Genomic DNA, 27,622 nt, shown 5'->3' with positions numbered 1-27,622 from the left:
AATTCACTATTTTTCCCCTGATGTCAGAATTTGATTTGTTTGCTTATGTGAGTTTGTAAAGAATGAATGTAGTCCTGACCAGACATTTCATCTCCTAAAGAGTAAATCACCATGTATTTACAGAACCCAGGATCCTTTATTATTACATATGCCCTTCTTGAGTGCGTAGCTGCTAGTAATCTTAACAAGGGCAAATTCATTCATCTCCACATGCTGCAGTTATTGTATTCACGTCACAGTTGTTAGACCTAAATCCCTTGGAGACCACACACAACTATGTTCTTCAGAGTTATTTACTTGTTACCCGGGGGCAAGCCCTTTGGCCCTGACACTGACTTCCTAAGAACTGTCTTTTGACCTGTTCTTCATTACCATGGGTTTTTTCTTTGAAAGAGTTTTTCTTCCGCTTGGAATTCTCTTTGTCAGCACTTCAGATGTAATTTCCAATGCAAAGGACTTCACTAAGAATCACAGACAATTTAGTTTATCTGATGCTAGTATAACATGTTGCAAGAAGCCATCTTTGAATGGTGGGCAGCAGGTAGGATCACCAGGGGGTGGGGTGGGCATAGGGTTGTTAGATCCATGTTGGGAAACTCCTGGAAATTTAGTGGTGGAGCCTGGGAAGCACAGGGACTTCAATGGGGTATGGTGCCATAGATTCTACCCTCCAAGGCATCCATTTTCTCCAAGGGAACTGATATTTGTAGTCTGGGGATGAGCTGTAAATTTTGGGGGATCCCCAGGTCCCACCTGGAGGCTGTCATTCCTAGCAGCAGCTAGGACCATGAAGGAGAACAAAAAACACAGACAGGATGCTCTGTATACAGCAAAAAGTTCTACCATGGTCTTACTGCTTTCTTGGACAGTGGGAGTGTTGTCATCAGCACAGGTGGCCCACCCACTAGGCAAATTAGACATTAGACAGGTGGGTGGGCCACCTGTGCAATTAGACATTTGCCTAGGGTGCTGGGAGGGGTGCGCCAAATTGGACTCTCCCCCCCTCTAGTACCCAAGACAAATGCCTAATTGCTTTGCTGCAGTCACTGGGAAGGGGGCGGCCTGAAGGTGCCCTGGGGTGCCCCTGCAGAGGGGGGTGGCGGGCAGTCAGTCCTCCTGGGGCATCACAAATCCTAGGGCCAGCCCTGCTAATCAGGTATTAGAATGCATGTTTGCCACCAAAAACCAGCAGCCTTTAGCTTTCTCAGTCTCTGTCCCCCAGAAACACATACCAAAACAAAGTGTTAGCTTGCCCAGCCCTACTGAGTGTGAGTAGGGTTTTCAACCATCAAGTGGGACTTGGAGATCTCTTAGAATTACAACTGATCTCTAGACTACAAATATTAGTCCGCTTGGAGAAAATGGCTGCTTTGGAGGGTGGATTTGATGGCATTATGGCTACTGATGTCCCTCTCCTTCCCAAATTGTGCTTCCCTAGGCTCCCTCTTTCAAATTTCCAGAAATTTCCCAACCCAGAGTTGGTAACCCTAGCACAATGATGTCAATTCACAAAATATGGAGAAGGAGGAAGTTAGCCCTTGATATCTTCTTTGGTTGTAGCCACTATGCCTCCAGCAACATTGAAGCCCGCCTATCTTGAATCTTGGGATTTAACAGCTTAGACATTAAAATACTGCAAAAAAGCAAACACAGTAAGTCATCTTCCCAAAGCAGACTGAGAAATGAGCTCACCAGTTCCCTCATTTGCACCCATTAAGGGACAAAAGTTCCTTGACAGAGATTTGCTCCTCTGCAAGGTAATTAACATAATTAGCATAAGCCATGCTTATTAATGTAAGCAGGATAAATTTTGCAAGCTTACGAGAATTTTCGAAGCAGAACCAAAGCAATTTCCTAAAAATACCTTTCTGGTTTGGCTTTTAACATTGCATTTAGAAATTATCGGAATGGACCCACATATCCGAAAGCTGCACTTATCTTCAGAAGCTTTTTGAAATGGCTTCGGGTGCAGGACATCTTAAATTATGAAACAAGCTCAAACCTTGGCAGGTATGTAATATAATATCAGTATTTCTGAACAAACAGAAAGCCCTGAATCGTAACTGTGTATGCATATACTTCTTGTTCCTCTGAAGCTTCCCAGTATTGTGTTCTGCGTCTCTCCATCTGAGAGTGCTAAATGGGCCTCAGCGGGGGAATGCTGTTCTTCTCTCCCCTTCCCACCCTCGCTCTTTACAAATGAAGTCATCTGAATTCACCAAATTGGAAAAAAAAAATACGAATCTCCTACTCAGTTTCCAGTGGTGCCATAGAAGGACAGGGCTATAGATTTTCCCAGGAGTGAAAAATAATTCACTTGGCTTGCTCGTTATTCATACAGACAGCACATTAATAATATGGGACCCTGAGATCTCTCCTTATCTAGGCCGGAGCACAGCTAGAGGGATGAGAAACTTGACTTCTTGGATTTAAAATAACATTTCCCCCCTCTTTCTGTAGAAATAAGAATTGATTGAAAGTACTTTTAAGGAGCTGAGAGAGAGAGAGAGAGAAAGAGAGAGCTTTTTGATACCATCAAAAGTACATATTAGATAAATAGAAAACTATTGGCTTTTTGACTATGAACAATTTTTGCTTGATTCAAGTGCAGATATAGAGAAGCACCATTTGTAATACCAAGTATTAGTACTGAGTACCCACTCAAAACCCACTGGAGCTAAAATACACCTTCCCACCTTCCCATCAATGGGATGTGAATCAGATCTGGAACTATACGTTTTATGTAGTCCAACACTAGTAAGAAGAAATTAGGTACAGTTGTTTTATGTTATGGGAAAATATCTTTCAGTGGGGGCTTAGAAAACAAGCAGTGAAGTCAGCTTCCTCCTTTCAGACTAATGGAGGCATGCTCTACTACAGGGGTGGCCAACGGTAGCTCTCCAGATGTTTTTTGCCTACAACTCCCATCAGCCCCAGCCAGCATGGCCAATGGCTGGGGCTGATGGGAGTTGTAGGCAAAAAACATCTGGAGAGCTACTGTTGGCCACCCCTGCTCTACTAGTATTGGCTTTTGTGTTTTTGCCACCTGAGGAGAAAGAGTGAACTCCACCCCATCCAGCCCCCCTTGTCAAGTACATACACTCCCATAGTATGTTGCTTGCCCATAGAAAGTTGCTGTCCTTTTTTGCCTTTCAGGGAAAGGTGTTTTTTTTTAGTGGATATTGCTTGCATCGTCATTTTTCAGGGTTCTGTTCCCTCCCTCAGATCTTTATAAATTAAAATTCTAGGACATGGATAGATTTTGCTTAAAACACACATCGGTGTAAGTGCATGCATGTGAACACTGAGGGACCATGAGGTGCATCTGCCTGCGAATTGTGACACACTGCAGCTGCAAGGGTATTTTTGGTATTTTGAATTAGTATTTTAAAAATTGTTAATAATCCTTAATTGTAAAAATTGCACCCTCTCTTGACTCTTAAGGGCAGGAACAACAAATTACTGTAGAATAAATAAACGTGATCCAGGGGTGGAATTCTAGCAGAAGCTCCTTTGCATATTAGGCCACACCCAGTGATGTAGCCAATCCTCCAAGAGTTTACAAAAAAGAGTCTTGTAAGCTCTTGGAGGGTTGGCTACATCAGGGAGGTGTGGCCTAATATGCAAAGGAGCTCCTGCTAGAATTCTACCCCTGATATGATCTATATTAGGAAGTGATACAGCTTTCAGAAACAGGGAATATTGGGGAAGAGATGATCCTTATTAAGTGAGCCTTGGCAGAAGAATGGAGATGTTACACCATGTCCTTCTTTTCATCTTTAGCATATAGTATGTTGGCAGATAGGGCTTTATTTGTAGCAGAAACTCCTTTGCATATTAGGCCACACATCCCCGATGTAGCCAGTCCTCCTGGAGTTTACAGTAGGTCCTGTATGAAGAGCCCTGTAAACTCTTGGAGGATTGGCTACATCAGGGGTGTGTGGACTAATATGCAAAGGAGTTTCTGCTACAAAAAAGCCCTTTTGAGAGGTGAGTGAGGAGGGAAGTGCTACCAAAAAGATACATTATGCCTCAAGCTACTTAAAATGGGTGTGTTAGTGGAACAAGAACAAGAGAGAGCAAGAGTGGGTAAGAGATGGCTATGTGAGGATTTCTTCTACATGGATGTTTTGTTCTGCTTTGATTCCCAAACTGGAGTTATTTCCCCTTTACAGAAACCACAGTACATTGCCCTTCATCTGTATATTTTCCAGAGTTTCTGCTTTCCTGTGAAGTTTCTCAAACCTGCTTTTGGTGGGGATCTTTCCTGAAAGATCACAGTCTGCATGGTTGCATGGCATGTGGATGGAAAGGGACACCAGGATCCCCTGGTTTTACAGGCTTCCCCTCCGCCCCCAGTCAGCTGGCCGATGCGGGGAAAGCCCTGCCCCCACAGTCACCAAGTACTTCTAGAGCTCTGGCAGGTTCATAAACCTGCAAACAGGTCCGTTTTTAAAATGTGTGCCTTTAAAGTTGAGTAGGAAGCAGGAAACGCTTCATGGGGAAGAGTCAGCAGCAGTTTTGACAGAGAACAGACCCTCTGTTTAAAAACATAAGAACAAAAGAGAAGCCATGCTGGATCAGGCCAATGGCCCATCCAGTCCAACACTCTGTGTCACACAGTGGCCAAAGATACACACACACACACTCTCTCTGTGGCTAATAGTCACTGATGGATCTCTGCTCCATATTTTTATCCAATCCCCTCTTGTAGCCACCACCACCTCCTGTGGCAGTGAATTCCACACGTTAATCACCCTTTGAGTGAAGAAGTACTTCCTTCTATCCATTTTAACTTGACTGCTCAGCAATTTCATTGAATGCCCACGAGTTCTGGTATTGTGAGAAAGGGAGAAAAGTACTTCTTTCTCTACTTTCTCTATCCCATGCATAATCTTGTAAACCTCTAACCTGTCACCCCGCAGTCGACCTTTCTCCAAGCTAAACAGCCCCGAGCATTTTAACCTTTCTTCATAGGGAAAGTGTTCCAAACCTTTAAGCATTCTAGTTACCCTTTTCTGGACTTTTTCCAATGCTTTTTCCAATGCTATAATATTGTTTTTGAGGTTTGTTTTGCTTTCCTTTTCAGAGCAAGTAAAGTTGTGGAGGAACCAGACCCAGTAAGTGTGTGTGTGTGAGAGAGAGGGAGGAGGCAGGGGATTCCCCAGTTTGAAGGCCCTACCCCCCACTTTAAAAAGGGGGGGAGGGAAATGGCTATTGGGCACTCTATTATTTCCTATGGAGAATGATTCCCCTAGGGAATAATGGGGAATTGATCCATGGGTATCTGGGGCTCTGGGAGGGGATGTTCTTTGAGATAGAGGCACCAAATTTGCAGCATAGCATCTGATGCCTTTCCTTAAAGCACCCTCCAAGTTTCAAAAGTATTGGACCAGGGGGGCCAATTTTATGAGCCCCCAAAGAAGGTGCCCTTATCCTTCATTATTTCTAATGGAGGGAAAACATTGAAAAGGTGTGCAGTCCCTTTCAATGTGATGGCCAGAACTTCCTTTGGGGTTCAATTGCACTTGTTCCAACCTTGCTCATGACTCCACCCCCAAAGTCTCCTGGCTCCACTCCCAAAGTCCCCAGATATTTCTTGAATTGAACTTGGCAACCCTAGAAAGACATAAAACAAGTAGTTAAAACATTGGTCACGAAGGAGAGATCACTGAGGGGATGCCAAATGAAATAAAAATGGTCTACATGCACTGTTGGAAGACAGCAACAGCAGGGGACAAGCAAATCTTTCCGGGGAAAGAGTTCCAGAGTTTTTGTGCCACTACTGAGAAGGCCCAAATTGCCACCAGTCTAATCTCAGTTGGGGAGGCACTTGAAGCAGGCCTCCTGAAGATTACCATTCTTGTTGGGTGGGTTCATGAGGCAGAAACATAAGAGCTCGAAGGGACCCCAAGTGTCTTCTAGTTCAACCCCCTGAACAATTCAGGAAATTCACAGCTGTTCCCTTCAACTCCCCCAGTGGCCATTGCTCTATGCCCAGAGGTAGTATGCTGCCCTTGAGGTATGTTGCTCCGAAACCATATAGAGCTTTATATGTGTGTGTGTGTGTGTGTGTGTGTGTGTGTAAATATATGTGTGACACAGAGTGCTGGACTGGATGGGCCATTGGCCTGATCCAACATGGCTTCTCTTATGTTCTTAAAGGCCAACATCAGTACCTGGAATTGTGCCGAGAAACAATGTGGGAACCACTGTAGATGAGCCATGGCTGGAGTGATATGGTGTCTTACAACTCATTCCAGTCAATATCTTGGGTATATCATTCTGCACCAGCTGAAGCATTTGAACACTTCCCAAGGGCAACCCTACATGGATTGCAGTGCAGTAATCTAGTCTAGATGTAACCAAAGAATGTATGGTCAGATCTTTTCCTATGTCATGATTGAAAGTAATATATTGACACAGAGGGACTTAAGCACACATTACTTGAATCTTTGGTGGATATATACAAAATTTTAACTTCTGGGTTGACCTCTGAATAGCTCCAATTTATCCTGTTTTTTTTTAATTTCGATAATGTTTAATCCAACAGTTCATCCAGCCCTGTCCCTTCATTGACATACCCTTTGAAAATAATCTGTGATGGTGGAAAGGGCCATCAAGTCATGGCCGTTTTATGGCAATCTACTAGGCAAGAGATGTTGAGAGGTGCTTTGCCATTGTCTGCCTCTGCGTCACAACCCTGGTGTTCCTTGGGGGTCTCCCATCCAAATATTAGTCAGAGCTAACCATGCTTATCTTCTGAGGTTTGATTAGAATGAGCTGGCCTAACAACAAATTATTCCATCCAAACCCTAATTATGCTTTAGTAATATCTTTTAGTCTTTTAAATATTTATGTGACCAAAATATCAACATTTTGTAAATATCTGCATGGCCAGGCCAGAGGGAACTTTGGATCACAGAGCATAATCTTGCTACAATTTTGAAGATATTTAATTTAAATCTGTAAAGGAAGTCTCACAATTGCTCTATCAGAAAAGGCTGTAACCAGGTCTTTTTTAAAAAAGAAAAAGCCCAGCAGGAACTCATTTACATATTAGGCTACACCCCTTGGCATCACCATTGTTTCTACAAAAAAGCCCATCAGGAACTCATTTGCATATTAGGCTACACCCCCTGACACCAAGCCAGCTGGAACTGTGTTCCTGCTCAAAAAAGCCTTGAACATTCATCTAAGGTCAGATGTGTGTATCCCTGTAAGTTAATTTCCATACATGTTAAAAATTAAAAAAAAAACTGGTGAAAGACTGGGTTCTGGAAAGTCAGAATGCTATCTGCAAAAATAATGCACACAAATAATCCCTTTCATACCATGATTGATATATCTGATTTTCAAAAACAGTAATTAAACCTCATCTGTTGTTGCCACTTGAATGCTTAATGTATCAGTACAAATGAGACAAGCAGTAGCACAAAGGAATAATATAACATTTAAAAAGTAACCCTACATTGCTTGTGCAGATATCACTACCTTTTAGTAATTTTATCAAAATTTGCTATGTTTACCTTTTAATACTGCAAACCTATCTCTAACAAGGAATCAGAGCTACAGTTCACAAGGACAATCAACCAACTAATTAATCACTCAGTTGAACACGTCCTGACATTTTTATTCTACTCTTCCTCCAAAAGAGCTCAGGGCTGCATCCATTGCTCTCCCTCTTTCCTTTTTATTCTCACAACTTTGTGAGATAGGTTAGGCTGAGAGAGATACTAGCCTCAAGTCGCACAGTAGGGTTGTCAGCAGGGGATGAAGGGTAGGGTTGCTGCATCCAGGTTAGAAAACTCCTGGAGAGTTGGGGATGGAGTCTGGGGAGGACTGGTGCCTCCATGGAGTACAATGGCCATAGAGCCCATCCTCCAAAGCATCCATTTTCTCTAGGGGAACTGATATCTGGAGATGAGCTGTCATTCTGGGGGGGGGTCTGAGTTTAGTAAGGATTTGAACCCAAGTCTCCCCAGTCTTAGTAACACTCTCTGAACACTGCATCACACTGGCCAGCAACAGAAACATCTGTCACATCATAGAGCAAATCACAATTAGCCTAGTTTAGGGATAATTTACCACAGATTAAATACACAAACACAGAAGCAACACGAACCAAAGCTCTGTGTGTGTGCAGTTCATATATAGACCTCTGCGCATATACAGACCATCTCCAATTGCTTCTGTATTGAGGAATAAAGTATGTACACCATAGCAAAACACTGCTGTGTATATGGATCATTATGGAGAATTCTTGACAGAGACCCTTTATGCAGACATTGAAGGTTCTAAATTAGAATGAATTGTGCATTAATTCTTTAGATTGTTTGTCCATTACACATTCATTCTCAGTAATGAACCATCAACAGAATTAATGCCACACGCTTTGAGGTGGGATTTGCAGACTATATAGACCAGGGGTGGGGAATCTTTTTTCTGCCAAGGGTCATTTGGTTATTTATAACATCATTCGCGGGCCATACAAAATTATCAGCTTAAAAAACAGTGCTCCGCTGAGGGAGAACAATTCAGGCCAGCAAAATTAATGCAGATAATTGTTTTTCTATTTGAAGTCACATGGGGAGAACCTAATTCAGCACACATACACACCCCGACCCACCACCCTAGGCAAATGCCTAAATCCAGGCATATTAGACCATATCCGGTGATATTAGCATATTAGACCACACCATTTGGGATAATCATGTACAAATTGAACTGGTGGTAACTGGCTCCCAGACTTCACCGCTGCCACCCCTCCCTCCCTTCAGCTGCTCTCAGCAGACCTTTAAAGGCACCCACATATCCCAGCAGCAGTCCTTCACAATGCCCACGAGAGAGGGGGGGGCTCGGCCCAGCAAGCCCCGAGGGCCAGACCAAGTGATCTCGAGGCCTGATGTTTCCCACCCCTGATATAGACAAAGGCCTACAAATGAGGCATGTTATTTGGAGAGGGGACTAAAAAGCCTTCAGCCTGTCTTGTATCAGCCCAAGTTTTTGCCTGTAGTTTAGGTGAAATAAAGAGAATGCAAAAGCAGTTTTCAGTCCAATTAAATAGTGTGATTACTCAATTAGTTACATTAAATATTTCATTAGGGCTAACTCCAGACGCAACGTAAAAGCTTCTGTGCTGTGTTTTGAGAAAGCTATTTGGTAAGGAGAAAAGCAGCTCATAGGTAAATTCCCAGATTATGAATGCGTATGGTTTCTATTTGTACTCTCATCTATGGAATCAGGCATTACAAACTTGTATTGAATCTTGTCCATAGCAGTAAAACCCTTACAGCATACTTCTAATTTTTCCTGTTGACCTCCTAGAAAATATACTTGAGACCACAGCCTCAATATTCACATCCTTCAAATAAAACTCCTCTTCGTTTAGTGTGTAACTGATAAACACCGAAGACATAAAGACCCTGAGTGAGGACTCCCTTGCACATACTAGATAGGGTTGTCAGGTTTCCCCCTCCCCGCAAGCTACCAGCAGGGGATGTGGGACAGGGTTGCAAGATCCAGGCTGGGAAATCCTTAAAGATTTAGGGATGGAACCTGGGGAGGACAGGAACCTTAGTGGTGTACAATGCCATAAGGTCCACCCTCCAAAGCATTCATTTTCTCCAAGGGAACTGATCTCTGTAGTTTGGGGATAAGTAGCAATTCTGGGGGTTCCCCACTTCCCACCTAGAGGCTGCCATCCCTAATAGAGCAGAAATAGCTGCCTTACCCAGTCCATCCCAGAGAGCCCCAGACTCACTTACATTCAGCAATGAGAGCTGAATAGACTTGAGGCAACAAACATTCATCCTCTGCCACATTTGATGTAGAAATGAATCTAGCATGCAACAACAATGTACTTGTATAGATACACCCCATCAGTTAATATAGAGGACATAAATGAAACCCAGCCAGATCTAACACCAGTCCAGTTGATGATCTGTGTTCTTAGGGATATGAACTAGGAGTATATTCATGTCATATCTTGGAACATTTCTGGTTAGTGCACAAACACATGACCTGGGCATTTCAATCTAATCTTTTAACCCAAAATCTTGGGAACTGACTCCACACAAAGCAATGGAGACAGTTATTCAGTTTAGGTTAGTCATACAATATGGCTGCAAATTCAAGCTTGAGAAATTCCTTAAGATTTGGGGGTGAGGCCTGGGGAGAGCAGAACTTGAGGGGAGATATCAGTGGTGATTTAATGCTAAAGACCCTACTCTCCAAAGCTCTCACTTCTTCCATGGAAACTGATCTTGCAATCTATAGATCAGGGGTGGCCAACGGTAGCTCTCCAGATGTTTTTTGCCTACAACTCCCATCAGCCCCCAGCCATTGGCTATGCTGGCTGGGGCTGATGGGAGTTGTAGGCAAAAAACATCTGGAGAGCTACCGTTTGCCACCCCTGCTATAGATCATCTGTCATTGTGGGAGAACTCTCTCACCTTGAGGTTGGTAACCCTTTCAGACAGCAAAGGAAGGCTGTCAGTTGACTTCAAGGGTCTTATAATGGTGCAACTCTGTTAAGGACTGCACTGCTATGTGAACTTAATCACTTTTGGATTGGCTTTTTCCATCATGATGGTCTGTTCTCTTTGTAGGCCTTATCAAGTAGCCTTAACATAATGACAGCTTTATTCCAACACCCATTTAATCCAGACATTTCATTTTCAGAATGCTCAATATGTCTTCCAGGCTGATTTCGATAAATGAGTCAGCATTGCTAAAAGTTTACAAATAGCCACAAAGACATACACTGGATGAGCTACTTGCCGTCAACACAAGATGGTCTGTTCCGTGTTGTCCCAGCCACTTTCCCAGGTAGACAGGAACATTTTACTGTTTGTGATCTCTCCTCGATCCGATTCTTATTACAACATCTGTGTGCTGCTATAACTTCACATGTTCCACCTTCTGGCAACAAAGAGAGAATATTGATACTCTGATTAGTAAGAGCTGCTTTGGGCATCAACAACAGCCAAGCATGCTAGTCTCTAGTACCTCAGTCAGAAAAAAAGACAGAATTTATAAATTGTTACTTGTACATACAATGTTGTCCCCAAATTCTACATCCAACAGGAGATGTAAGAGAGACAGCCATCTCCTATCTTCCACCCCTGATCCTTTAGATCAACCTTAGATCTACTGTAGATGAAGTACAAACAGGCTGATATGTCCTCCTGCAATCATTTGATCACCACTCCTCTTATAGGTCAAAAAGCACAATGTAATCTTCTGGAAGTACACATAAAAATATTTGTATTTTAAAAACTGGGGAACTAGACATATTGCCACCACCTCCTGCGGCAGTGAATTCCACATGTTAATCACCCTTTGGGTGAAGAAGTACTTCCTTTTATCCGTTTTAACCTGTCTGCTCAGCAATTTCATCGAATGCCCATGAGTTCTTGTATTGTGAGAAAGGGAGAAAAGTACTTCTTTCTCTACTTTTTCCATCCCATGCATTATCTTGTAAACCTCTATCATGTCACCCCGCAGTTGACGTTTCTCCAAGCTAAAGAGTCCCAAGTGTTTCAGCCTTTCTTCATAGGGAAAATGCTCCAGCCCTTTAATCATTCTAGTTGCCCTTTTCTGGACTTTCTCCAATGCTATAATATCCTTTTTGAGGTGCGGCGACCAGAACTGCACACAGTACTCCAAATGAGACCGCACCATCGATTTATACAGGGGCATTATGATACTGGCTGATTTGTTTTCAATTCCCTTCCTAATAATTCTGAGCATGGCGTTGGCCTTTTTTATTGCAAACGCACACTGTCTTGACATTTTCAGTGAGTTATCTACCACGACCCCAAGATCTCTCTCTTGGTCAGTCTCTGCCAGTTCACACACCCCATCAACTTGTATTTGTAGCTGGGATTCTTGGCCCCAATGTGCATTACTTTGCACTTGGCCACATTGAACCGCATCTGCCACGTTGACGCTCACTCACCCAGCCTCAACAGATCCCTTTGGAGTTCCTTACAATCCTCTCTAGTTCTCACCACCCTGAACAATTTAGTGTCATCTACAAACTTGGCCACTTCACTGCTCACTCCCAACTCTAAATCATTTATGAACAAGTTAAAGAGCATGGGACCCAGTACCGAGCCCTGCAGCACCCCACTGCTTACCGTCCTCCACTGCGAAGACTGCCCATTTATACTCACTCTCTGCTTCCTATTACTCAGCCAGTTTTTGATCCACAAGAGGACCTGTCCTTTTACTCCATGACTCTCAAGCTTTCTAAGGAGCCTTTGATGAGGAACTTTATCAAAAGCTTTCTGGAAGTCAAGGTAAACAACATCTATCGGGTCTCCTTTGTCCATCTATCGGGTCTCCTTAGCTACAGTGTATTGTTGGAACTCTCTGTCTGGGGCAATGATGCTCTTTATTCTTGGTGCTTGGGGCACAGTGGGAGGGCTTCTAGTGTCCTGGCCCCACTGATGGACCTCCTGATGGCACCTGTGTGACACAGAGTGTCGGACTGGATGGGCCATTGGCCTGATCCAACATGGCTTCTCTTATGTTCTTACGTTGCCAGCACTGCAGGTATGCTTTGATATTTGGTCAAAAATTCTATGTTAGAAGCCATTTTTACCATAAAGTTTTTGCCCAAATACCAGTGTTGGCATGTCGCTAGCAATGTTATGATGTCACTTCCAGTGCATGTTAGAAGTGAGATTGTTATGTCATCAAAGACAGCAGCCTACGGTGCCCTCTACCACTGGTAGGTCCTCCATCTGGCCAGCTGATTGGTAGTGGGGGGTGAGACTTGAAGGTAGGGGATTCCCCACCCCCAACATGGGTGGCTGGCAACCCTAATTGGAAGTCTGCTCTGCAACCAACACACACAGAGAACAAATCCCCTCTCATATAGGCCTGAAGGGAGGAAACAGAAAGTAGCTTTTGAGGCTCTCTTAAAGATATACACACTTATATACTTCATAGCTAAGTGATCAGAAGTCCAACTATGTTATCTTGCAGTTATCCTCACACATTTTTTAGTTACAACACTAGCTTCATCTACAATAAGCAAGCAAGTATGACATATATATATAGTAATTAAAATACAGTTTATCATTTGCGTTGCCAAGAAGAAAACCAGTTCCTATTGCACATTTGCCTGGCACAGTGGGTGGTTTGGCACACACCAGATGTGATGCTGGATATTATCATCACCAATGCCTCCTCAGATATTGTACACATATTTAATATAGCATGGGATTACTTGAGAATTTTGTGTTCATTTTTTGGATATCAAAGATGGGTGCAGAATTCCATCTACCCTTGGCTAAAATACACACAATGGATTTTCCTGGCTTTTGTAGCTCCAAAGTGGCTCTCCAGTAGCTTGAGTGGCACATCACTGATAAATCCACATTTGCATCTTCAATGCCCCCACCCTTTGAATGCCACTTAGCCATGTGGGCTCCTGTACAGAACATTTAAATGACCCACCTAAGCATGTGGACAGAGGATGATTGCATGGTTCTTTCCCTTGGAATGACTACAACCTCTATCCCAGTGGGATGATGGTTCCATGGCTGCTGAGATACATCTGACTGGCTACTGGTGGGGGTTGAGCAGATGGTCTCAGAACCTACCAAAGTTGGGGCGATCCTGGATTTGGTCCTAAGTAATGCCCAAGACTTGGTGAGAGATGTAAAAGTGATTGCACCGCTTGGGAGCATTGACCATAACGTTATTGATTTCACCATTTGTATAAATAGAGAGTTGCCCCAAAAGACCAGCATAACCACGTTTAACTTTAAAAGGGGTAAATTCTCTGAGATGAGGAGGCAGGTGAAGAGGAAACTGAAAGGAAAGGTAAATACAGTCAAAACCCTTGGGGAAGCTTGGAGGCTATTTAAAACTACAATCCTAGAAGCTCAGATAAAAATATATATCACAAGTCAGGAAAGGCACGAACAGGTATAAGAAAAGGCCTGCATGGTTAACCAACAAAGTAATGGAGGCTGTAAAAGGTAAGAAGGACTCGTTTAAGCAGTGGAAAGCTAGTCCAAGTGAGATTAATAAAAGGGAACACAGGCTGTGGCAAATGAAATGCAAGACTGTGATCAGGCAGGCAAAAAGGGACTATGAGGAGCATATTGCAAAAAACATAAAGACCAACAATAAAAATTTCTTCAAGTATATTAGAAGCAGGAAACTAGGTAGGGAGGCAGTGGGGCCTTGGATGATCAAGGGGTAAAAGGATTACTGAAGGAGGATAGGGAAATGGCTGAGAAGCTGAATGCATTTTTTGCCTCTGTTTTCACTGTGGAAGATGTTTGCCTGCTCCAGAACCACTTATTTTGGAAGGAGTGTTGAAAGACCTGAGTCAGATTGAGGTGACAAGAGAGGAGGTCCTACAACTGATAGACAAATTAAAATCTAATAAGTAACCAGGTCCAGATGGCATACATCCAAGAGTTCTGAAAGAACTCAAAGTTGAACTTGTGGATCTTCTGACAAAAATCTGTAATCTTTCATCGAAATCTGCGTCCGTTCCTGAGGACTGGAAGGTAGCAAATGTCACCCCCATCTTTAAAAAGGGTTCCAGAGGAGATCTGGAAAATCACAAGTCAGTCAGTCTGACTTCAATACCGGGAAAGTTGGCAGAAACCATTATCAAGGACAGAATGAGTAGGCACACTGATGAACACAGGTTATTGAGGAAGACTCAGCGTAGGTTCTGTAAGGGAAGATCTTGCCTCACTAACCTGTTACATTTCTTTGAGGGGGTGAACAAACATGTGGACAAAGAAGACCCAACAGATGTTGTTTACCTTGACTTCCAGAAAGCTTTTGATAAAGTTCCTCATTAAAGGGTCCTTAATAAGCTTGAGAGTCTTGAAGTAAAAGGACAGGTCTTCTTGTGGATCAAAAACTGGCTAATTAATAGGAAGCAGAGAGTGAGTATAAATTGGCAGTCTTTGCAGTGGAGGATGGTAAGCAGTGGGGTGCCGCAGGGCTCAGTACTGGGTCCCATGCTCTTTAACTTGTTCATAAATGATTTGGAGTTGGGAGTGAGCAGTGAAGTTGCCAAGTTTGCAGATGACACTAAATTGTTCAGGGTGGTGAGAACCAGAGAGGATTGTGAGGAACTCCAAAGGGATCTATTGAGGCTGGGTGAGTGGGCATCAATGTGGCAGATGAGGTTCAGTGTGGCCAAGTGCAAAGTAATGCACATTGGGGCCAAGAATCCCAGCTACAAATACAAGTTGATGGGGGTGTGAACTGGCAGAGACTGATCAAGAGAGAGATCTTGGGGTCATGATAGATAACTCACTGAAAATGTCAAGACAGTGTGCAATTGCAATTAAAAAAAGGCCAATGGGAATTATTAGGAAGGGAATTGAAAACAAATCAGCCAGTATCATAATGCCCCTGTATAAATTGATGGTGCAGTCTCATTTGGAATTCTGGTCACCGTACCTCAAAAAGGATATGATAGCATTGGAAAAAGTGCAGAAAAGGGCAACTATATATATATGGCACAGAGTGTTGGACTGGATGGGCCATTGGCCTGATCCATCATGGCTTCTCTTATGTTCTTATGTTTAAATCCACTGGGAAGCCACTCAGGCCCTTAGCCATGGGGGCGGGGCACAGACCCTCTATTAAACCCCCTTTAATCCTGTAGGACCCTCTGTTCAGCACTGGCCCAGTGCCACACTCTGTTGAACTTGCACCCCCCAGCATGCCAGCTGCCATCCCACTGCCACCACCTATCCCTCCATTCCCTTCCCATCGCCTCCCCCCACCCCGTGTGATCACGGCAGGGCCCAGGCGCGGTGCACTGCGATCACGCGCAGGGGGGAGGCGAATAGAAAGGAGAGATGAGTGGCGGTAGTGGTGGGGAGCCAGTGAAGGAGGCAGAGGCGGCAAGTGGGCAGCATGCTGGGGGGGGTGCAAAGGGAAGGGAAAGGAGGGGTTGGCCTTCACCAGGTGGGTTGGAGGGAGAGTTGCCGTGGAGTGGAGTGGGGCCACCAGAGCCGTGAAGAGATCAAGGGCAGTCAGAGCAATGGTGGTGGAGAGAGTGCGGGCCGCCAGAGTGGGGGTCCCTCCACCCAAAATTTTATTTCGCGGGTCCTCCCATCTGAAATTTTCTGGCTACGGGCCTGAAACCACTAATGGAAAGGTAGTCCCTGCATAGCTAGCATAATGTATGAAGGATTCCTTTGCTACAGATTGAAACTGACTTAACAACCCTATGAGTCCCTGAAGACTGTATTTAGGCATGCAACCATAGGAGGTCTCTAAAAAAGCACAAGAAACTATAATACCCACAATTATTCAGAAAACACAGAACAATCTACTCTTGTTTTCAAAGTGGAATGGATTCATTAGGGATCCCCTGCTATTCTACAGGGAGCAGTGATAACATGCAAATGAACTAGAGGATCTGAGAGCTGCAACGAACAGCACATATACAAAATTCATAAACTGAAAATGCAATTGTGAGGAACTATTAATGCATCCATTCCACCTTGAAATCTACACTAAATATAATTTGATCCTTGAAAATGCAGGGAGAAATTCTGAACTTCAGAATCAATACCCGTCAGGAAGTTCCAAGATAATTTAATTGGGACTCTAGGAAGACCTAGTGTCGGAACACTGGGTGCGATCAGATGGGATCTTTGGCCTGCCAAAGCCACCCCCACCCCCAGATTAAAGAGGTACGTTCACATGCACGCATCTTTCCCCCACCACACAACCACACCTACCTCATGTTACAATTTAATAGCCACCAGGTGTCACTATTATGTGTAAACAGACAGCTTATAGCATGTGCTGCAAAACAGAAAGTAGATCTGAGAGGCTTAGATGATCTACCTGACAGCAGGTGGCTGGCTGGCTGCCAGAAGTCTTACATCAGCCAGCAGAGTCAGCATGACACAGCAAGTTGCTGATTGGCTGTCCCATGTATAAATGTACAGAGCAACTGTGGTGATTGTGGGTTTATGGAGTTGGAGTGCAGCGGAGCATATTGTCAGTCAGGAGAGTGAGTTGGTGTAAATAAATGTATATAGTGGTTTTACAGCTACTGTGTACAGCCTTCATTCTTGCGTCGCTAAGCATCACCCTCTTGGTCTCTCTACGCGCATCGACAGGGTTATGGGCCCAGCACGCTTCCGCTGCGCCTAGAACCTAGGAACCTGAGACCTGAGAGAGAGGTGGTAAAGGAAGGACGCTGACTTGCTCCAGAGGCTGCCTAGGAGGTGAGACCAGCAGTGGCTGAAAGGAGTCTGAGCAGGATGGCTACAGCAGGAGCTACTGTGCTGGTGGAGAAGCTCACCACTACCAACTACAACACCTGGTCGCTGAGGTTAGAGCATTTCCTGAAGAAAGAGGGGCTTTGGGACTGTGTGTCAGTTCCTCCAGCTAATCCCACAGCGGCAGAGGCCGTTCAGGATCGAAAAGCTCTAGCCACCATCATCCTAAGTGTTGCAGACGACCAGCTGGTGCATGTCCGTGGGCACCAGAAAGCAAAGGAGGCTTGGGAAGCTCTCAAGGCTGTGTATGTACAAAAGACAGCCGGCACGCTGATATCCCTATGGAGGAGGCTCTACAGGAAACGTATGCTGGCCGGGGAGTCGATGAGAGACCACCTCGACGGTATGTCTAATTGTTTCCAGGACCTTGAAGCAAGAGGGAAGGCCGTGGCTGAGGAGGATAAGGTGTACATCTTATTGAGCTCTCTGGACGAGAAATATTAGAGGGAGTGAAGGTTGACAAATGCAATGCTTTTTTAGATTGCAATGTATGTAAAAAATCCAAATCAAGGGCAGTTCCATCGACCAGAAAGAGTGAACGAGTGTCGGAGAGACCACTCCAATTAATACATGCCGACCTGGTGGGGCCATATGCACCCAGTGTTTCTAAAAATAGGTTTGGATTAATTCTGGTTGATGACCACAGCAGGTTTGCATGGGTATATGCCATTAAACACAAAAGTGATGTCTGTGCCACCTTCAAATACTGGGCTAGGAGAGTGCAGAAACAGTTGAATGCTAAAATTGCCTCAATTCAGACTGACCAGGGGGGTGAGTTCCTGAATAAAGAGTTTGCCAACTATTTGAGGCAAGAAGGCATAGAGCACAGGGTGGCCAATGTTTCCTCTCCATGGGAAAATGGGATTGTGGAACGGAGAGCTGGAGTACTCCAAGGTATTTGCCATGCTTTGTTGCAAGATAGTGGTCTAAGGCAGGCATACTGGGGGGAAGCCTTAAAGGTGTCCTGCTATATTTCCAACCGTCTGTGGACAGAGGCTATAGACGATATACCCTACAGGGTTTTGTATGGGAGAAAGCCATCCCTAGATCACCTAAGGATATTTGGTTCAAGGGCTTGGGTGAACATCCCTCTGGATAAGAGGAGAAAGGGAGGTCCAAAAGCCAGAAAGCTGGTGTTTATAGGGTACCAAAATGGCATGAAGTCCTGGAGGTTTGTGGACAATAATGATTTGATAAGGCTGAGTAGGTCTGCCTCGTTTTGCGAGGATGAAAACTGGTCAAAGATTCATGCCAATGAAATGCCTGGGGAAAATAAACTGCAACTGTCTCTAGAAAGTGAGGAGGGGCAGAAGCCAGAAAGCTCACTGAAGCAGGAGGACGGCAGTATGAGCAGTAAAGCAGACACCAGTACTCAGCAGGAGACATCTGAGGCAGTAAAAAGGGAGCCGGTCAGAGTCTCTGCAAGAGAAAACAAGGGTGTGCCGCCAAAAAGATATGGTGTTGACACTGATGTGAATTATCTGGGCAAGGGAAATAGTTTGCCAGATGGAAAGCCAAGGGGCTGTGTAAGTGCACCAGAGGTACATGTGGATACTTCCTTCACAAGGGAAGAAGGAGGATATACTTATGTATATGATGACCATCCTAAAGCATATCCCAGTGTGTTGGAGCTGTTGAATGAAATGTCTCTTGGAGAGGAAGGAGACACCTGAGCAAAGCCTGGAAGGCAAGGCTGTAAGCAATAACTGAATTAAAAGGGTGCAATGTACAATGCATAAGTGCTGGAATGTAAGAGACAATGCTGTAACGTCAAACAAACTTACTGTTTCAAGATGTAACTAAACTATATGACTATTGTAAAATTGAACTGGACTGAGATGTAACAATTTCTAAAAAAAAAAAAACTGCAAATGTTATGATATGTGTGAAAAAACCTGAAATCTGTAACAAGTCTGTAAGCAAATGTGATTTGAAATGTATGTGCACCTTTACACCACAAGGTACGGTACTGTGTATTAAGAACAAGTCTGGGAAACAAGCCAGAAAAAAGATAAGACAAGTGCTCAGTCTGGGCAGAGAGCCAACTGAGGAGATATGGTCAGTCTGGGCAGAGAGCCAACTGAGGAGATATGGTCAGTCTGGGCAGAGTGCCAACTGATAACAATGTGCTTGCAGGTTAATTGGCAAGCTGAGCAAAATGTGTGTGCGTCAACACAAGTGTTCAGGAGAACAAAATACTGAACTGAACTGTAATGTATATATGGGCACTAATGTATCAATGTATTGGTGAAGAAATAATCAATATGTATAAGCAATGTTGTAATGGATGGATGTCAGCACCGCTATAACCTGAGGAGGGGTGTCACTATTATGTGTAAACAGACAGCTTATAGCATGTGCTGCAAAACAGAAAGTGGATCTGAGAGGCTTAGATGATCTACCTGACAGCAGGTGGCTGGCTGGCTGCCAGAAGTCTTACATCAGCCAGCAGAGTCAGCATGACACAGCAAGTTGCTGATTGGCTGTCCCATGTATAAATGTACAGAGCAACTGTGGTGATTGTGGGTTTATGGAGTTGGAGTGCAGCGGAGCATATTGTCAGTCAGGAGAGTGAGTTGGTATAAATAAATGTATATAGTGGTTTTACAGCTACTGTGTACAGCCTTCATTCTTGCGTCGCTAAGCATCACCCTCTTGGTCTCTCTACGCGCATCGACACCAGGTACTTCCTGGTGGCAAATTCCTTGCTGTGCCTCTGTGGTGCATTTCTGGCCATCTTTACGGTCTGGGTGACCATGAGTGTGCCACACACACATGCAGGATTGGTGTGAATACTCCTCTAAGCACCTGAACAGTCCATGCCTGTGTTGGGCACAGTCTAATTGCTTTGGTGCACCTCAAACTGCACTAGCTTTTTTAAAGCCGAGAGACCACCGCAGCAACTTTCTAGTGTGATCCCACCCACTTACCCACTTACTACATCATGCCTTTAACACTGATCACAATGGATTCCCCACCACCACCACGGTATTAGTATTATATTCCGTTGATAAACCAGTCTTTGAAGATGTCTGAAGAGGATCAAGCCATTTCTATTGCTGAGACTCTTAGCTGACAGTGGCCCCCTTACTGTGTGGGAAAGTACTGTGTAATGTTAAATATTCAAACCTTCAGCTTTCAGGGATGAGTCAATCAAGGCTGGTAAATGTCTGTTAAGGTAAAAGACCTTTGGTCATACACCCCTGAGGCTTGGAATTGATGAGTTTGCAAGCTGAAGGAAAGATGGACCCCACTATTAATATTTAATTCCTCTCATCAAGACGAGCTGTTTCCTGTATGGTGCAGAATCATATTTGCTTGTCCCTGACACAGCTCTTTTCAGAGGCAAAAATGCAGCAACCGAGACAAAAGACCATTGCAAGTATATCCTATTACTCCATTCACAATTCTCCTAGCAGGAAGGAAACATGAAAGGATTCGTATATCTTGTGATTCAGGCTTAGAATGTTGCAGAAATTTTATATTCAAGGTGCCATTATTCCCCTCTCAAAAGTGGTAAGATTTAAAATATAGCTGCCTTTTATATTCTTTCTGTTTGCCTTCAAATCTTTTAGGCATCAATGGCAGTCCTCTTTCTTAACATTATCTGACACATGTCCTTTTCTTTGTGCTGGTCTAATATATGAAAATTATCAGAACACAGCAGTTTGGGTAATGGAAATAACCAAATGGAATCCAACTGCATTAGTTTCACTCTCATAGTGTTTGCAGTGGGATCTGTTTTTGAGTCATAGATAAGCACATTTCCTTGTCATGCACAGTAAGAGTAGTAGATCTTGAAGACCGGGAGTTCCCCGCCCTTTTGCGCCTGTGGGCCCCTTTGGAATTTTGACACAGGGAGTGGTTACAAAATGGCTGTCACAGGAGACGGGCCCACATGCACAGAGAAAACACAGAGGAGAATAGGGAACAGAGAACAGAGGTGAATGAGAATAAAACAAACAGATGGTGGCAGCTGCCACTGAAACAATTAGGGCTGCCAAGCTCCCAGGCCGGGTGGCGGTTCTCCTGCCCTGGAGATTCCCAACTGGCCCCCAACATTGCCGGTGCAATGACATCACCCGGAAGTGACATCATTGCACCGGCAATGCCACGTGCTGGCTGCTCTAGGCATTTTCAGGAAAACTCTATGGTTTTCCTGGACACTCTAGCTATTTGGGAGGGAAAACTCTATAGTTGTGGGGAATTTGGCAACCCTAGAAACAATGTTATTTTGATCTGTATAGTCTCTGTGCATTCGTCAGTTTTATTTTAATTAACGTTATTTTAATCTGTATAATCTCTACGCAGTGGTCAGTCAGATCTGCTGGGTAGGAGCCCCACCTGGCCATGTCCACTTTCTAGAAACACTTGTTGGGCACCAAAAGAATGCCCATGGGCACCATGTGTCCAGAGGAACCGAACTGGGCACCCCTCTTGTAGACAATGAAAACACCGAGGCCTGTCTTTTCCCATATCAGGACAAACAGCAACTGGAGCAATTGAGAAAATGGTGTGAGGAAAAGGATTATTTTCTCTGCTCCCAGCCCTTCAATCCCTGATCCCAAGCACATACCCATTCCCCACTGCAGTCATTTTAGAAGGTTCAACAGCAGACATTAGGAAGTCCAGTCATCCGAAAACATGTAGTGTGACTCTAAGTAAGCTGATGTGTCACTGACCCTTTGTCAAAGGAGAAGGGACAAAAAAATAGATTAGCCAGAAATAAATATGAACAATTATCAAACGAAACTACGGGATGTGAGCCAATCCCACTGTATTTAAACAAACTGTTTCCATTGCACCTGCACAACAAAAGCATATAACAACATTGAAGTTTTTATTATGAAGTTAGCTCAGAGGAAGATACGGGCTTGGATCCATGGTACAGTGGCTGAAGTGTCAGATCAGCATCTGGGAGACCCTGGATTGAATCTCCACTCTGCCATGGAAATTCACTTGGTGGCTTTGGACCAGTCATATACTCTCGAGCCTGGCCTACCTCACAAGATAAAGGATAAAACAGAGGAGAGGAGAATGATGTAAGCCACTTTGGGGAGAAAGGTGATCTATCTATATCTATCCAGGGCTCTTTTTCTAGCAGGAGCTCCTCTATATATTAGACCACGCCCCCCTGATATAGCCAATCCTCCTGGAGCTTACAGTAGGCCCTGTACTAAGAGCCCTCTAAGCTCTTGGAGGATTGGCCACATCAGGGGGGCATGGCCTAATGTGCAGAGGAGCTCCTGCTAGAAAAAGATATCTGTCTGTCTGTCTGTCTGTCTGTCTGTCTGTCTGTCTGTCTGTCTGTCTGTCTGTCTATCTATCTATCTATCTATCTATCTATCTATCTATCTATCTATCTATCTATCTATCTATCTATCATCTGTCTTTCTGTCTGATCATCATCTGTGAGATACACACACACACACACACATACACATAGAGAGAGAGAAGGGGAAGGTGGAGAAGTTGCACTGACATGCACAAAAGTCCTTCCTGCCACATACATTTTAGAAGTGATCCAACCTATGATAGATAAACAGGGCTATCAGGCTTCCCACTGGCAGCTCTAGTTGTTCATCATTGCTCCAAGTGGGGGAAGGGAGAATTAAAAAAACCAAACATTTGGGTGATTTGCGCTGGGACATCACTTCTGGTGAAAGCCCATTAGTGACATAGGGTAGCTTCAAGAATGATCAGAAATTCTCATTTCTGGTAATTCCTAGTATGTCACTTCCCAGTTTTTCCTGGAAGTGACATACTGGGACAGATGGCATTGTGGGTACATCATGTTGCCACTCCCAAACCTGACCTGAATATCTAAATGAATGCTGCCCCACCCACTGTCACTCACAAAAGTTGCCTAACTTGAATCCACCAAAACAGTGGCAGTGTTCCTCTAATAAGAGGTGTGTTTGATGCCTGACATCCCAGTCCTTCTGGTAGCATCCTAACAACACAATGTTTTATTGAAGAAAAATGAGTCCGTGCAACCATCAGAGGCAGAAACATAACAGAATAATATCGAAAAAAATGACTGGAATTTCTGTTTCAATTTGTTCTGTAAACAGGTAGGTCTTAAAAGCTTGTTTAAAATGTTCTACTTAAGCATTGGTCCTGAGGCTTGGAGACATCAGAATGTACCATAAACACCTTTTAAAAATGTTTAGTATTTGAGCAGTGAAATAGCCCAAGTGCTTCATGCAGCATGCCGGACTCTTCATTCATGCATGCTTGCATATACAAATCTCTCTTTCTCTCTCTCTCACACACACACAGCTCAGGGTGTTAGCCTTGCAAAGAGAATTTTTTATTCCTTTGTTACAGAAACAGAGGGGTGGTTTTATGTCTATTAGTATTTAATGTTTTCCTGATGCCAATTGTTATTCTAGTGTTAATCTGTCAGAATAGTCTTCTGAGAGCAATTATGGAAAGAAACATCACATTTCAGTCTCTTTTATTAGCAATCAGCTTTGTTTCAAGACTCTAAAATGCCTCCTTTCTTTAACAGAATCTTATTGGCCCAGAGAATTGAATTCCACTGCATTTTAGCAAAAAAGATCATCTTCTGTATACAAGGGCAGGTTAAAATGTTCCAGGAATATAAATAAATGGACAAACTCATGGGCCCTTGGTTCAATTGGCAGTTGCCATGTCATTTATGGCCATAAGGTTAGAATGACAAAATGAAAAAGTTAGATTGTGAACAAGTACTTCTGAACATCTGAGCTCAGGGTTTAAGGGCCTGAGGAATAGATGCAGGTTTAAACACAAGTACTGTAAAGTAGTATCAGTGAAGTCATTGAGGATTCTGGACTGTGCTGCACAGGAAAACGCAGCATACTGGAAAATAGCATAGGATAATTGCCTTTTGCTCTCGTCTGCTTCTGTGAAGGGAGAGGCATTTTACCAAGATGTTCACTTTACCAATGTCACACATTGATTGCTATGGTCTTTGCAGTGCAGGGTTTGTGTAAGCAGCAGGCCACAAGAGCTGCTTAAAAAAGAACAGCCAATTGCCTAGCTTCCCAAGATACCCCTTTGCTCAAGCTGTCCTGCAGATTCATTTAGGAAAAAGCTAGAGGGTACCTAAGCATCTGACCAGGGCCGGCACGTCCATTAGGCAGCCTTAGGCAGCTTCCTGGCTTGCAGCCCAGGGGGGAGGGGACCAGTTTCAGTCTTCTCTCCCACCCTTGCCTCTATGGTGAGGGAAATATGCAAGCCTGGCGGTGCAGCATGGCTCCTGTGCCTCAGAGCGTGCTGCCACCATTGCTCTGCCTCCTGGCTTCCAGAAGCCTCCTTTGCATTAAACAGCTACTTTGTAGTTATTGCTGTTAGGTCCAATGATTGTGTTGTCTGGGTGTATATGTCAGCAAGCTGGCATTTGGGTTTATTGCAAGCTATGGTACCAGTGTCCATGTTCAAAATAGATGTTGCCTGGACCTAACAACACCAATTACAATATCTCAGGCTCATTAACTTGCTCATCTTCCAATACTGTATATGCCATTAAGCGCCAACAATGCCTCTCAGTTCTCTACTTAGGGCAAAGGTCACAAATCTGACATCAAAAATAACAAATCTGAGAAACCTGTAAATGAACACTTCAACCTTCCAGGACATTCAGTGGGTGACCTCAAAGTAGCTGTTTTACTGTAAAGGAACTTCAAGAACAGAATGGAAAGAGAAATTGCTGAATTACAAATTATTACACTTAAAACAAACACCTCTCTAGGGCTCAACAGAGATAATGTGTTTTTTTAATCTCACTACATATGCTTAAACTCTTTCAGTCCTTACATCTGTATTCCCACCATTTCAGTCCTTACATCTGTATTCCCACCATTTCAGTCCTTACATCTGTATTCTCTATTTTAGTGTATTTCTTATTTGAAATAGTGGTATACTGGTTGCAATTGCAATGAATCAGAATTGTATTTTGGAATGCACTCCTCTGGTCTGGCAGCAGAGGAGACAACACCAATATCACAGCTAAGAAAAAGATATTATCAGTTACCTCCACACTGAGAGGGGATGTGACAACAGAGTCATGTAATCACTCTTAACATTCTTAATACTGAGACATTTATTTGCCTGTTTTCTCCCAGAATTGAATCTAAACTATAATGACCTTATGAACATAGCTTTTTATTTCTGTTTACATCTGCTAAAACATTTCACTATATTGAATGCTTGTGTGCTAACTTGCTGTTCAACCTCTACCTTATATATATGGACAGGCAAGTCTGATTCTATCCTGTTTGACAAAGTGTGCATGCACACAAAAGCTCACAGCCTGAATAAAACTTTGTTGGACTTAAAGGTGCTATTGGACTCTAAATTTGTCACATTTCATCAGGTGAACATGACTTTCCACTTGGATGCCACTGACAGCATGACTTGATAGCATGACTGACATCATGACTTGAAAGTGATGCCATCAATTCCAGGGAAATGCTCTGGTATTTGGTCAAAAACACTGGTAAATTTGGCTTCTACCATAGAGTTTTTACCCATATACTAGAGCATCACCCTGATGACCAGGATGAGATGACATCTCTTCTGAGTCACATGGGCAGTGATGTAGACATGTCACTGCACATTGAATGGATCTCCCTCTTTATCAGGGCCAGCCAGATTATTTGTGGTGGGGTGGCGAGGCCTCACTGTAGGGGATCCCCCACCTCCAAAGGGAGGGTCTGGCAACCCTATCTAAAACATGTCTTTGCCTGTTCCTGTCCACAAGTTAGGAAAGGCACAAACAGGTATAAGAAAATGCCTGCATGGTTAACAAACAAAGTAATGGAAGCTGTAAAAGGTAAGAAGGACTCCTTTAAGCGGTGGAAAGCTAGTCCAAGTGAGATTAATAAAAGGGAACACAGGCTGTGGCAAATCAAATGCAAGGCTGTGATCAGGCAGGCAAAAAGGGACTATGAGGAGCATATTACAAAAAACATAAAGACCGACAATAAAAAATTCTTCAAATATATTAGAAGCAGGAAACCAGCCAGGGAGGCAGTGGGGCCCTTGGATGACCAAGAGGTAAAAGGATTACTGAAGGAGGATAGGGAAATGGCTGAGAAGCCGAATGCATTTTTTGCCTTCGTCTTCATTGCGTTTGCCCGCTCCAGAACCACTAATTTTGGAAGGGGTGTTGAAAGACCTGAGTCAGATTGAGGTGACAAGAGAAGAGGTCCTACAACTGATAGACAAATTAAAATCTAATAAGTAACCAGGTCCGGATGGCATATATCCAAGAGTTCTGAATGAACTCAAAGGTGAACTTGTGGATCTTCGGACAAAAATATGTAATCTTTCATTGAAATCTGCCTCCGTTCCTGAGGACTGGAAGGTAGCAAATGTCACCCCCATCTTTAAAAAAGGTTTCAGAGGAGATCCGGGAAATTACAGGCCAGTCAGTCTGACTTCAATACTGGGAAAGTTGGTAGAAACCATTATCAAGGACAGAATGAGTAGGCACATTGATGAACACAGGTTATTGAGGAAGATTCAGCATGGGTTCTGTAAGGGAAGATTTTGCCTCACTAACCTGTTACAGTTCTTTGAGGGGGTGAACAAACATGTGGACAAAGGAGACCCAATAGATGTTGTTTACCTTGACTTCCAGAAAACTTTTGATAAAGTTCCTCATCAAAGGCTCCTTAGTAAGCTTGAGAGTCTTGGAGTAAAAGGACAGGTCCTCTTGTGGATCAAAAACTGGCTAATTAATAGGAAGCAGAGAGTGAGTATAAATGGGCAGTCTTCGTAGTGGAGGAATGTAAGCAGTGGGGTCAACGTAGCAGATGAGGCTCAATGTGGCCAAGTGCAAAGTAATGCACATTGGGGCCAAGAATCCCAGCTACAAATACAAGTTGATGGGGTGTGAACTGGCAGAGACTGACCAAGAGAGAGATCTTGGGGTCGTAGTAGATAATTCACTGAAAATCTCAAGACAGTTTGCGTTTGCAATAAAAAAGGCCAACGCCATGCTGGGAATTATTAGGAAGGGAATTGAAAACAAATCAGCCACTGTCGTAATGCCTCTGTATAAATCGATGGTGCTGTCTCATTTGGAATTCTGTGTGAAATTCTGGTCACAGCACCTCAAAAAGGATATTATAGCATTGGAAAAAGTGCAGAAAAGGGCAACTAGAACGATTAAAGGGTTGGAACACTTTATTTATTTATTTATTTTTATTTATTTATATTTCGACTTATATCCCGCCCTTCCCACCGAAGCGGCCCAGGGCAGCTCACAACACACAAACTTACATAAGTTTATCTTAAAAACATTTACATAATAAGGATTAAAACAGTAAATTAAT

The 27,622-nt window shown here is 43.6% G+C and overlaps 1 protein-coding gene across 1 annotated transcript in view; it reads right to left on the bottom strand.

The window, feature by feature from the left end:
* Positions 1–27,622, bottom strand: part of TAFA1 (TAFA chemokine like family member 1) — a 561,552-nt gene that overhangs the window by 92,750 nt on the left and 441,180 nt on the right. Inside the window, exon 3 of the mRNA XM_060239509.1 lies at positions 10,783–10,923. Within this exon, the coding sequence (XP_060095492.1) occupies positions 10,783–10,923 (141 nt within the window). The remainder of the gene's footprint in view (positions 1–10,782; positions 10,924–27,622) is intronic.

This window comes from Heteronotia binoei, chromosome 5 (assembly GCF_032191835.1).
Source record: "Heteronotia binoei isolate CCM8104 ecotype False Entrance Well chromosome 5, APGP_CSIRO_Hbin_v1, whole genome shotgun sequence".
In the NCBI taxonomy this organism is placed as follows: domain Eukaryota; kingdom Metazoa; phylum Chordata; class Lepidosauria; order Squamata; family Gekkonidae; genus Heteronotia; species Heteronotia binoei.
This window is presented reverse-complemented; position numbering and strand designations above follow the sequence as displayed.